Consider the following 13,806-nt stretch of genomic DNA (forward strand, 5'->3'; position numbering starts at 1 on the left):
TATGAATTTTTCACATATATCATAAATAATGAAATTACATAAGCTAAATAAGAAATAGAAGGCATAACATCTTTTATTTGAACCCCATTTCTAAAATATAGCAATACATCTACTCTTTCCCCAACTCCCAAATCATGCAGAGTATCTATGTTTAAGAACTCTAATTGAAATTTGGTAGCATCAAGAACAAAACAGAGCAAGTAAAAATCTTCAATATAAGCACAGGCAAAATGCTAAAATCAAAAAATATAATCTATCTTCCCTACTAAATAGGCATGACATATTACATTTCTTTCTCCCACATAACTTCTCTTTAGGACAAAGTCTCTTCTAGTATATTAACTGAATCAAACTTACACAAATCCTAGTTGTACCAAAGATTATAAGCATAAAAGGAAAAAAAAAAAAGGCAAGGAAAGAAACAAAGAAAAGATCATGACTGAACCTCAGAATTCAAGTTACAAAGTAGAAGTCATAAGGGTAATAAGAAGCAGACTTCCTGAAAGGGGAAAGACAGATGGTAATCAATGGAAAACAAATGAAGAGTAATAACTCCATCATACGTGCAGTGTGCAATAAAGAGTTCTCTGGAGTTGTCACTGGATTAGAATATATATAGCACTATATAAACGGTTCTCATGAGGACCTTACAACACTCACTTTATTAGAGCAGTGAAGAGCTAGTAAAAACAGGAAAAAACCTTAAGTTTCTACATGATTTAACTACATGAATCTGTATATCTATTCTGAAAAACGCTTGGGGAGTATATACCAACAGTAAAATGAATAAAATAGTTGGTGTTTAACCCTCTGAGTACACAACCAATTTTTCCTTTTCCCTTGAAAAAACGAATCAAGAAAAAGTCAACAGAGATCATAATGAAATTAAAATGCTATTTTAATGTTGTCTAAAATATAAATATAAATTAAATAAATATTGAATAAAAGTTAACTAAGGCTCTACAAAACAATCACTAAAGGTAATCTAGGTGTAGCAGGAAAGATGCTAAATAATATTCATTCAGCAAATTTATTACCTGACAGAGAGCCTCAGGAGTATGGTTAATACTATTTCTGCTCTTCCACCAGCTTGAAAATATACTACTCTTTAAAGAGGTAAAAAAAAAAAAAAAAAAAAGTTGAAGAAAAAGTTATTGTGCTAGAGAGTTTATAGTTAGTTTTAAATTTAAAACAAGTTACTTTTAAAACTAAATATTACCATTTATTATGTATCCACCACATGTGGAACAAACGCTAAGCATTTTAAACATATTATCTCTAATCCTTTATTTCTAAAAGGAGAAAACTGAGAACGAGAAAGTTATGTGACCAGCCAAACCCACCTGGCTAGGATATGGCAGAAGGTTCGGTAACCCCACAGTCAGAGAGCTACAGTAGGAAGTAGTAAAGAGTTTTTATCCTACCACTAAATAGAGGCCCAAATTTTAATATACCGGCTGATAGAAAAAGTTTCTCTTCCAAAACCTACTCTAACCATAGAGAGCTAAGATTTTAGTTAAACAACAAAGATTATATTCAAGCAAGTTAGCCATTTGGTTTCTCTAATTTATCAACCCATTTCTCTTCCACTGGAGTTTGACCAGGACTGGTGCACTGAACTAGCTCTCCGGGGAAATCCACCATCACCTGACCTAGCACAGCTTCAATGAAACAAGGGCTAAGTTTTAATAACCCTAAGCTTTTTGTTTAAGGACTATTAGACTATAATAATATTCTTAAGGAGTATAAAATATGCCACAAATTATGATTTTGGTCTCCAATAGCAGTGCTTATGAATAAGAGGGCAGTATAAAAGTTTAATTATGTATAATAACTGAGCTTAAGGTTTGCTTGCTAAATTCACTCATTACTTAAGTACTTACCTCCTCCATTTCATTACTCTTCCTCTTCCGGGCCTTGGAAATCTTAACCGTCACAGGTAAAGTGCAACCAGGGTGTTTCACTGCCATTTTGTTTGGCTGTAAAGGTGTAAACTGAATCTCTAACTCAGGTTTTGGAAATCGAGTAGTTTGATTATTTTCTGTTGACACTTCACAAGAGTCAAGGACTACAGAGCCATCCTACAGCATAATTAAAAAGAAAAACAAATCTTATTTGCAGAATATGAATTCATGAATCGCAAAGAATTAACTCTTTCAAATACTTATCAGAGACAATGAATTGGAAAAGATTAAAAGTGTGCTGGCTCGAATTTACCACAGCAAGGACAGAAAGATCGGTGTTACCATCCACCCTCTCCAGGTTTACATACGATATGTTAAAATTCAAGGAAATAGAGATCAGTATTTCCCAAACTTGTATGATCATAAGAATAATTCAAACAATTTATTTAAAGATTCTTGGACCCTGACACAAACCTACTAAATCTCCTAGGAAAGAGTCTAGGATTTTTAATAAGCACCCTAATTAAGGGAGATTAAAGTTGGCTTCAAATTCTTTGTTACTCCTCCCATTGAGAGATGGAGTCTCATTTCTCTTCCCTGAATCTGGTGGAAATAACATCATCATTCTGAGGCTTGATCATAAGAAGCATTGTAACTTCCACCCTGTCCTCTTTGAAAAGTTACTTTCAGGACGCTCCCCCTTCAAAATGCCTCATCTCAGAATGCAGCCACTGTGCTGTGACAAGCCCAAGCCACAGGGAGAGGCCACATATAGGTTCAACTGAGCTCCCAGAATCAACTATCAGCTACATGAATGAATCATTTAGACTTTAATTCCAACACAGCATATCGAGTTCATGAAGGCAAGAGAAAGATACAAAATAGCTCTGGGAAACAAACTGAGGGCTTCAGAGGGGAGGGGGGTGGGGGATTGGGATAGGCCGGTGATGGGTATTAAGAAGGGCACATATTGCATGGTGCACTGGGTGTTATACGCAAATAATGAATCATGGAACACTACATCAAAAACTAAGGATATACTGTATGGTGACCAACATAACATAATAGAAAATTATTATTAAAAAAAAAAAAAAACCCAAAAAACAAAATAGCATAATAAAACCATTCCCCAAAACTGGAATATACAGTAACTGCTGGAATTCTTAATAAGAATTGGAATCAGGAGGTTTTAGGACATAAATTTATATATATACACATATGTATTTGTATAAATATAGAGTTATATATAAATTTATAAAGAAATGTTCCATATATAACTGCCTTTGCAATCAAGATTAATCTTGTTTATGAATCAACTCCAAATTTCTCTTCAAATGATATGATCTGTCTCTAAGGCCAATGCCAATTATCCGAAATTCCACCAAAAACTATCAAAGAAAGGGCAAGAGAAAAGAATGCCTTGTGCTATTTCCCCAGATTAAAATGCCCTTCTCTTCCCATTCACAGCTTGGTAAAAGTCTATTCACCTTCAAGACCCAGGATGACGTTACCTTCTCTAACCCACATTCACAACCACTCAGGTAAAAATTCATCACATCCTCCCCGCAGGCAATGTTCCTTCTTAGCACTCTCTTCATGACTCTTAGCCCATAAGATAAAGTCAAACAAGTAGTCACTTAAGTATCTGTTTTACTAGAGTCTTTACTCCTTGAGGCTGGCAATCATGTCTTACGTTTGAACTCTCAGTTGGGAACAACTTAGCAATGTTCCCAACCAACACTAAAAACTCCCAATAAATGTGTTTAAAAAATAAATGCAAAAAAGGAATTTGTCTTCAAAACTTTAAGTGACATAGAATTTTTATCTATTTCATATGTAATCTAAGACTCTATTATCCAAAGTGGTTTACAGAACCCTAAACCCACTATAGATTAAGGAAACTCATTGTGAATTACTGAGAGTTGGTGACAAAGTTATTAAACGGGTACAATTTAAAAAAAAACAAAAAACTACTAAATAGAATGCTTATTAAAAGGACCTCTTATGAGGGCTAATATTCATCCATATTTTATCTTTTGTAGGATTTCCTATTTCTGACCACCAAGTTTGTTTATATTAACAAATCTGTTGTTTACAATAAGTATCATTTTGAGAGGAGATTAATATCGTTGGGGGATCTAATCTTCCAAAAGAATTTCACTTCTCATAAGCCTTTAGGTTTTCCTTCCCACAGCCAAGAGCACATACAGCTAACTGCACAGCAAGGTACAACAATTGATTAAATTAAACTTGCACGTGTTATTTATTAATTAGCGGTCACTGGTAAAGAGGGTAACAAAGTGGACAGTGTTACCAAATGCCCACCTCTACTTCATTCCTAGACATTTCAAAACTTGTTGATAGAGGTTCAGTTTCAACTCTGCCAGGATCCATTGAACTCATATGTGTAGGCTTGATATCCACATTCTGTTCTTCCTAAGAAATATTAAAACAAGCCATTGTAACCAAAAATATATTAAAACACTTCACCTAAAGAACAAAAAACCAAGATTTGGGTGGATTATATCATGGAAGTAATGAAAGACTTCCTCCTCTCTTTTATCCTCAGAGACTTAGGAAAGGCTGGGCACCTTGCCAGCCTCTAAGCCTGATTGAAAGAGAAATCTGAAAGATTACTTTCAATTTTCAAGGTTTTCTTGTATTCTCATTTTACTTTCATTGCAACTCTCTCAGCTAGATTTGGCAAGAATCATTATTCCCACTTTCTAGATGAAACCAAAACCGAGAGATGTAAAATCACATGGCCATGGTCTGTACTAAGTTGGAAGTGTTGGAACCCCAACAACTGCTTTGATAACACCATTCTGAAAAACTAGAGGAGTCTTGAGAATGCAACTATCAGAGTAGTAATATCAGAGTAGTATCAGAGTAGAAAAGACCATATTGATACTAAACCTTTTCTTGCTGCACAACTCATCCCTTTTTCTCAGTCATAGGATATGCTCTATTCCTATACCCTATTTAAGGGATCTATAAAGAAGTATCAGATTATATTTTTAATAAATTCCACAATGGGCCTTCTCATGACTGCCATCAAAAGCAGAAGTCAAATGTATCTCTTATGTCACCTACCCAAATAAAACTGTGCTGTTTTACAAATGTTCTCAATTAATTTTCACAACTCTAGTAGGAAGACATTACTATCTCTGTTTTAGAGAAGTTCAGATATAATAAGTAATTTTCCCAAAGATCCCAAAACCACAGTGACAGCAACAGACACCTAGTTTTTCTAAGTTTCTTGTCTGTGCTATATGTACCACATGCTACTACCTCTCTTTTTTAGCAGTCTTCCTCTTAGAGTCATGAAGTCTTTTGTTGTGACAGACATGCACATACATTTCTTTTCCTATTGTCTGGAGGCAGCAAATTTTTAAGTATAGATCATTTATTCTGGAAAGACTAGCTTCAAATGTACCCTGATTCGATTATACCAGGAAGTAACTATCTGTGAAATGCAATCCTCTCTCCATGCAGGGTTCCCAACCCCAATGAAACATTACAAAAGTAACTCCAGAATGACTCACCAATGTGAGTCATTACCAAAACAATTCATTTTCAAAACAATTCATACCTTTATATAGTAAACTTAGGGTGGGCCCAAGTATTTAAATATTACCAAGAATTCAGGTTGAATCACATTCCCACATTTGAAAGGTAGATGAGGGACTAAATCACAAATTGTTTATTTTCTAATTACTCTACCTGGAAGATATGACCAAAATATTTGAGAAAGTACTATTTCTCAGTTGGCAAATTGATCATAATCATAAAACTCTGAAAACTTGAAATATGCAATAACAATCCAAGTAATTTTTGAAACTCTGATTCCCCTGTAATCTATTGAAACTTACTTTTTTATCCTCTAAGAGTTAAATCATTTTTAAAAATTCCTCTGTTCAATTAAAAAAAAAGTAATGAAAGAACAAGATTCTACTCACTGTTTCAGAAGGCTCCAATGTGATCTTTTTTAATTGCTCAATTTCCTTATCTTTCTGTATATTACTGGAGATCAGTTCCTTCAGCTGTATTTCTAAAGCTGCGACCAGTTGATCCCGTTCTTCTCGCCACTTCTGAAGGTTCTCATCTTTCTTTGCCAGTTGTGTTGTAAGTATGTCCTAACCAGAAAATAAAGAAAATGTTATGAAACTAAGATTTTTTTGAAATTTTTACTAGAAATAACACAACTATGAATAAGACATGTAACAAATTACATAGTTAAGGTTAGATAAAATATTTACTTGTAAAACAAAATACACAGGGACACCTGGGTGGTTCAGACCGTTAAGCAGCTGCCTTCGGCTCAGGTCATGATCCTAAGGTCCTGGGATGGAGTCCCACATTGGGCTCCTTGCTCAGCAGGGAGCCTGCTTCTCCCTCTGCCTGCCACTCCCCCTGCTTGTGCTTACTCTCTCTCTCCCCCCCTCTCTCTGGTTTAAAAAAAAAAAAAAAAAAGCCTTTATATATTTACTGTCCACATGCTGTATTTATTCCTATCCCACCTCATTCCAAAAATCAGTTTATTGGTCACTTCTTTCAATAAGAAATTATGGCTTTTAATCTAATACTAGCATTTCCCCCAAGATTTTGGAAATGAGAGGGTAAAACTACAGTCAAGCAAATGACAAAACTAATAGCAACAAACAATAGAGAAATGAAAATTTGAAATACCATTTTTCAATGAGTTCAAAAACCAAGAAACAGTGGTGAATTAAAGAAAATATGGGTAAGACCTAAACATGAGAAGCTGCAAAACACTGCTGAAAGAAAAGAAAAATACATCAATAAATGGACAGATAGTTTGTGCTCAATGATTAAAAGACTCCATATTGTTAAGATGTCAGTTTTCCCTAAATAGATCTATAGAGTCAAAGCAATTTCAATCAAAATCCAGGCAGGTGAGAGCGTATGTGTGGAAATGGGAAAGCTCACTGTGAAAGTTATATGAAAATGCAAATGATCTAGGATAGTCAAAATTATGTTGAAAATGAAGAACAAAGTAGGAACAAACACACTGTCATTTCAAGCCTACTATAATAATCAAGACAATGTGATAATGTTATGAACAGAGATCAGCAGAACAGAAAAGAAGGCCCACAAGTGCATGGTCAACTGGCATTCTACAATAACACCAAAGTAATTCAATGGAGGAAAGGACAGTCTTTCCAACAAAGAATGCTGGAACAGGGGCGCCTGGGTGGCGCAGTCGTTAAGCATCTGCCTTTGGTTCAGGGCGTGATCCCGGCGTTCTGGGATCAAGCCCCACATCAGGCTTCTCTGCTAGGAGCCTGCTTCTTCCTCTTCCACTCCTCCTGCTTGTGTTCCCTATCTCACTGGCTGTCTCTCTCTGTCAAATAAATAAATAAAATCTTAAAAAAAAAAACAAAACAAGAGATTATATTGTTAAAAAAAAGAACCCCAATCCTAATCTCATACCATATACCAAAATTAATCCTTGAACAAAAAGTGGTAGAGCAGTGGGAAAGTTTTTTTTCAATAAATACTACCAGGAAAATCAGTAATCCACATTAAAAAAAAAAATTAGTCTTGCTGCCTAACTCACTCCAACACAAAACTCAATACTAGAATCAAAATATGAAAGGTAAAACTCAAACAGGAAATAGCATAAAAGAACATCTTCATGTCTTTGGGGTTAATAAAGGAAAAGTTAGGAAAATGAACTAAAGTAAATTTAAGAACTCATATTCATAAAAAGGCAACATAAAAAGTAAACTAGAGATTGAAAAAAGGTACTTGCAACACATAACAGAGAGCTCCGATCCAGAAAGTTTAAGAAGCTCCTACATATCAAGTAGAAAAAGCCAGACAGTCCATAGGAAAAAGGTAAGGAGCCTTATAATCTTCAACCTCATTAGTACTCCAGGAAAAGCACATTAAAACCATAAAAAATGACCAACACCACCATGTTTGTGGGAATACACAGCAACTCCAATACTAATTAGAGTACAAATGGGTACAACTACTCTGGAAACCAATCTGACATTCTACCAGAGTTCCATACGTGTATACCTTATCATCCAACATTTTTATTCTTGGCTAACTATGCAAGAAAAACGCATGCATATGTGACTGAGAGAAATGGATAAAAATGTTTACAGGAGAATTTACATGTAACAGCTCAAAGCAGAAAATAATTCACATATCTCCAACATTAAAATGAATAGGCTGTGGTATATTCATACACTGCAATATTCAGCAATGAAAATGGACTAATTCCAGCTACATGTGACATGAAGAATTCTCATGAACATAATATTGAAAGAAGCCAGGAAAAACAAATGCATCCTGAATAAATCCATTTACATAAAATTCAAAACTGGCCAAAACTAAAGTACAACATTAAAAGACAGAATAGTTATTACCACAGGGAAAGAAATAGAAGAGGAGCCCCCTGGGGGGCTGGTAATGTTCTATTTCTTGAACTAGGTGGTACTTAAGTGGATACTGACTACAACAGTTCACCGAACTATTGTTTTGTTTATTTACTGTGATTTACTGTGTTACATGTGACAATTTTACAAATTAACAATATATACCTTAATATGGCAGACACATACATCCTAGGTATGACTGCAAAGAAATATATGGGAAAAAGAAGGAAGCTAGCTTTGTCTAGGATTAAAAACTTAAAAGTAGGTTTTAGGGCACCTGGGTGGCTCAGTGGGTTAAGCTTCCAACTCGTTGATTTTGGCTCAGGTCATGAGACGGAGCCCCACGTGAGGCTCCTCCCTGGATGTGAAGCCTGCTTGAGATTGTCTCTCTCTCCTGCCCCTTCCTCCCTCCTCACCCTCAAGCACGTTCTCTACCTCTTAAAAAGCAAAACAAGTTAAAGTTGGTTTACTTGCTAGCACTGCTGCCAGAGGGATCACTGACTGGGAAAAGAAAATAGCTCTATTCCTGATTTAGAGCTGGAGTGGCTGACAGTGCCAACAGTTTTGATTTCACTTCTTGCCTCTTACTATTGCCCAGGAAGGTATGATGGGCTGTGGGACAGGAGCAGAGAACTAGTAGCAACCTTTCCTGTTGAGACAAATGCAGCATCAGTATCCGGCTCAACCCACCATCTTCTGAAGGTACATTTAATCACGTGGAATTGGCACATGAAATATATTGCCATCTCAGAGTTGTAGTAATGAGAAGCTATTAGTCTCACATGATTTAGCATATGACAAAAAGAGTCAAGACTCTAAGAAAATGACAACTAGGGGGTGTCTGGGTGGCTCAGTCGGTTAAGCGTCTGCCTTTGGCTCAGGTCATGGTCCCAGGGTTCTGGGATAGAGCCCCACATCGGGCTCTCTGCTCAGCGGGGAGTCTGCTTCTCCCTCTCCTCTCCTGCTCTCCCCCACCTCATGCTCTCTCTCTCACTCTCTCTCTCAAGTAAATAAATAAAATCTTTAAAAACCAACAACAACAACTACTACTAATGTAATGTAGCATTCTAGATGAGACCCTGGACCCAGAAAAAGACATTAGTGGGAAAACTTATGAAATTCTAATAAGGACCACAATTTAGCTAACAGAAATACAATAATGTTAATTTGTTGATTTTGATCATTGTACTATTGTTACCTAAGGTGCTAACATCAGGAGAAGTTAGTGGTAAGTATACAGGAACTCTGGATTCGTTTTGCAACTTTTCTATAAATAAAATGATTTCAAAATAAAAAGGTAAAATTATTTTTAAAAATCAGTGGGAAAATCACCCTTAACTTACTGAAAATTAACATCCTGGCTTCACAGGGAAGCTCAGCTATTATCTGTAAAACTCTGTCATAAACAAATAAAAATACCAGCAATGACAATGTGACACTGCCAAGTTACTACTACTGTAAGGAGGAAATCAGCTTTTCATTTAAAGATAGTGTCAATGTGTTGCACAATAGCTTTCCTAAGACCAACAATACCTTTTAACTTATTTTCTTCTGTTGGCAACAGGAGGTGTCAAACAGGCTAAGCAGTCAAGTAAAACAGGAAGGGAAAAACAAGCTAAGATAGAATTGCTACAAGAGCCACAGCTAGTCAAGATAAAACCAAAGGTTATTTCTACCTATTGTCTTCTAGAAACAATTTAGTTGACTTTTTTTTAAGAAGATTTTATTTATTTATTTTAGAAAGAGAGAGAGCACAAGCAGAGGGAGGGGCAGAGGGTGAGGGAGAGAGAATCTCAAAGCAGACTCTGTGCTGAGTGTGGAGCCCAACAGAGGGCTCGATCTCACAACCCCACGACCATGACCTGAGCCAAGACCAAAAGTCAGACGCTCAACCAACTGAGCCACCCAGGTGCCCATAATTGACTTTTTTAAAGCCCTGATAAAATCAGCTTATGAAATAACATACACACACCATGTTAATAGAATCTACAGTTCACAGTGCAAAATTTTATAATAGAGATAACCCTATAGCAATCAAAGGGAAGAGATGTTTAAGTTCTGTACCTACATACTGAGATGTAATTAGGCATTTTCCCAACTTGCTAAATGGACTGAAGAAAGTTAAAATAAGAATGTAAGTGAACTTCAAAATTGGGACAGAAAAGTCATCTTACAAATAGACAAACTGTCTTTTAAAAGAGCAAGAAAATCAGGCAACCATGTAAAGACTGGTAAGAATCCCAGGGATAAACTTAAACCAAAGCAGCTGGTGAAATACTTCAAAGATAAAGTATAATTGTTACCAACCACTTCATTTTGTTGTTTCAAACAACGCTCTCTGTCTTCAGCATACTTTTTCATCTCTTTGTTTCGTAGATTCTCAGCTTCTTTTGCTTGAGTGATAAGCATCATTTTTTCTTCTAGCCATTTCTTTCTGTCGGCTTTATATTTATGTTCAGATTCCTATATATATAAAAATAATACAAGTAACTATCACATGCTTAAATAATACTTAAGTCATAGTCGACAAATTTATTTTTAGAACATATTCATATAAACCATCACTTTTTTACCGTTTTGAAAATTAAAAATAAGTGTTTTTCCTTAAACAATGATAAAATCAGAGTTTATTTCAGATTATAAAATGAATGCTGCTGATTTCCTTTTCTAAATGGACTTCCTTTTATAAACCTATTTTGCTATGAAGTCCATTTAAGGACTCTCCTTCATCAGTGACCTTAAGAACAAATAAACAATCTCTATTTCTGAAAGAGTTACAAAGACCCAAGTCTTTCTACATGTCAGAAAAGAAAAAGTCTTGGTTTGTGATGGTCATTTCTAATTGTATGGTTTCAAAAATAAAATATTCCTGGGTATACAGGATGCAAAAAGTAACTTGTGCAACAGGATATTCATGAATCAGAGGAACACTGAGAATGGCTAGACTGAGAATAAAGCTGATCAGTAATTTCCATTCCAGAATTACAAAGTTCATAATCTATGTGATTACATCATTTGAGAAGAACATAAAATAAAGGAATACTCCTTAATATGAACATTCCCAATATAGTTAATATTTTTTCATAAGTAATGGAGTATTTACTTTGTTCTACCTGCTTTGGGATTTTCCCAATTAGGGTAAATTCTAGAATATATAATTAATAGTTAATGAAAGACTTTTTATTTGTTCAGTATCTGATTACATATAGCATGTATTTAAGAAAATAATTTAGATGCAGCCAACTTTTTAAAATCACTATTATGCTTTCTTCAATCTCAAAACTAGTTCCTTCTAGTAAAATGTATCAAATTTTAAGTGGTATTTGGTAAACCCCATTAAAAAATATTTCCTCCACATGTGGTATTCTATACAGTATTTAGAATTGAACAGGGAATAAATACAAATGCAAAACAGAATATCCTTTATATAATAGAGTTTCAAATATACTCCTGTGTCCAGATATACAACTGTATTCTTTACCAACTTCATAACTAAAAATTAAAATGATTATATACAAAATAATCTTCCTAAGAGTCCTCTTTTCCACAGCAGTATTTGAGGACTAAGAAGTTTAAGGAGTAGAAAAATAGGTACAAACACATAACTAGTGATTTAAGAATTAAATACATAGAAAATAAAAGAGAAGACCCAACCACTGTATTTTCATTGGCACTAACTGGTGGTTTGTGTCTTGGAAATTTCCGCCCCATGTCGATTCAATGTATACTGAAAAACTATACCTGTATGTTCACATTTCCCAGGTAGCACTTCACCCATATCTAAATTATAAAATACTTGCTGAACTCTCCTCTCATGAGAAATACCATGGCTAGATACATATATACATAAAATCATACCTGTAACTCGTCCTGAAGCTTACTGAGCTTTTCACTAAGTACATCTGTGTTATCCTCAAGTTCTTTATTTGACCTTTGATTACTTTTGCCTTCCAGAACATTGCATTTTTCCTTCCATTTTTCCAATTCTAATTTGAAAACATAAAATTATTTTTTAAAGCACATGCAAAAGTTATACCATATAGAGATACATGTGGCATGAGATACAGACAAGAATCAGTAGAACCCAGAGGAAAAACATAAACACAGATAGAACTGAGACAATTTCAAGGGCTGCACTTTTAAGAGCTCTTACCAAATTCTTAGAGAAGAGTAAGTACAAGGACCTCTCAGGAACCCAATGAATAGTGTTCAGAGTATACAGTATAAACACATCTCAATCTTAATTATATAGGAAACCTCACGTGGTTCTCAAAAATCAAAAAAAATGTGATAGTATTCTGAAGGATGGAATCAGAGTATTTACCAAGATAAACATACAAGATGATACTAAGAAGCTGGACAGAGCTGAAACTCAGTTGAAAATTTGTTTTTAACGGCTGGGAAACATTGCAAGTTATCATCCAGTTATTATGAAAGTGTCCTTATTCCTTCTTTACTACACACAATTTTACTTAGATAAAACAATTTTCATCACATTGGAAAATGGCAAGTGACCGGACACTCCAAAAACACACCAATACTTTTTCACTATGAATTATTATAAATACTAAACAACTTTTAAAAAGGAAAGAAATCTAGGGAAATACAGAAAACGGCAGGTAGGTCTGGAGATACTTAAGCAGTCTTGTTGTACCTGCGGCCAGTCTTTCGGCTTCCTCCAACTTAGCCTCGAGCACTCGGTCCTGTTCCAGCTGAGTTTGTTCCTGTTCTTCCAGGGTCATTCGCATGTCTTCAATTATTTTCTCTTTAACATTTAGATCTAAAAATTTAGGGAGAACATTTTAGAAACTACTAACATTTACATCTAGATACCCACTTTGTCTTGAGTTCTTCTAAAATTAAAATACACTTTTATTACCCAGAATAGAATCTGAGTTCCATGCAGACAGAAGCTTTGTCTTGTTGCCTGTGGCACCTCGAGGCCTAGAACAGTAGTGGCAGCTATGAAGCATCAAATAAGCATCTGACAGATAGAGACCGGAAAGACTGCACGAAGGGATAGATGGATGGAAAAGACAATCTCTTCGGACAAAATTAACAATTTTTATACTATTAAACTATTAATACTAATAAACACAAATCTTGGGATTTAGAAAAAAAATGTTATTTGGCAAAACATTTCTTTTCAGTGTTAATATTCTCAAAGCAAAAGTAAAACGTTTGCCTCCTAAAAGCAAAAAGGGCTCCATCCCAATTTGACTTTTTTTTTTTAATCTCAAGTAATTATGTTTTCTACAAAAATTTCCAAAGCCAAAAATCTCCAGTATTTTTAAAACCAACTCTTCAGGAGTGACTGTGCTACTAGCCTTAAAATTGTCTCTGGCCCTTAAAAAAGGACTACAATAATGACTTATAAACAATTCCATTTTAGCGCTGTCTGCTAGAAAGAGGTACGAAGGAAATTACTTTGTTGCCTCTGGTGACGGCCACTGTTTGTAGCAGGGCACATTTCAGACACCTCACCAAAACTA

At 35.1% G+C, this 13,806-nt stretch overlaps 1 protein-coding gene across 10 annotated transcripts in view; it reads right to left on the bottom strand.

Moving 5' to 3' along the window:
• Positions 1 to 13,806, bottom strand: part of KIF20B (kinesin family member 20B) — a 65,336-nt gene that overhangs the window by 7,329 nt on the left and 44,201 nt on the right. For 8 of the 10 annotated variants that reach the window (XM_057308426.1, XM_057308421.1, XM_057308428.1 and 5 more), the window contains 7 exons: positions 12,969 to 13,094; positions 12,173 to 12,300; positions 10,622 to 10,777; positions 5,864 to 6,040; positions 4,230 to 4,340; positions 1,884 to 2,081; positions 1,038 to 1,106 (listed from right to left, as the gene is read on the bottom strand). In XM_057308426.1, the coding sequence (XP_057164409.1) occupies positions 1,038 to 1,106; positions 1,884 to 2,081; positions 4,230 to 4,340; positions 5,864 to 6,040; positions 10,622 to 10,777; positions 12,173 to 12,300; positions 12,969 to 13,094 (965 nt within the window). The remainder of the gene's footprint in view (positions 1 to 1,037; positions 1,107 to 1,883; positions 2,082 to 4,229; positions 4,341 to 5,863; positions 6,041 to 10,621; positions 10,778 to 12,172; positions 12,301 to 12,968; positions 13,095 to 13,806) is intronic. The other 2 variants (XM_057308423.1, XM_048218957.2) reach the window with 1 other exon arrangement.

Source organism: Ursus arctos, unplaced genomic scaffold (genome assembly GCF_023065955.2).
Source record: "Ursus arctos isolate Adak ecotype North America unplaced genomic scaffold, UrsArc2.0 scaffold_7, whole genome shotgun sequence".
Lineage (NCBI taxonomy): Eukaryota > Metazoa > Chordata > Mammalia > Carnivora > Ursidae > Ursus > Ursus arctos.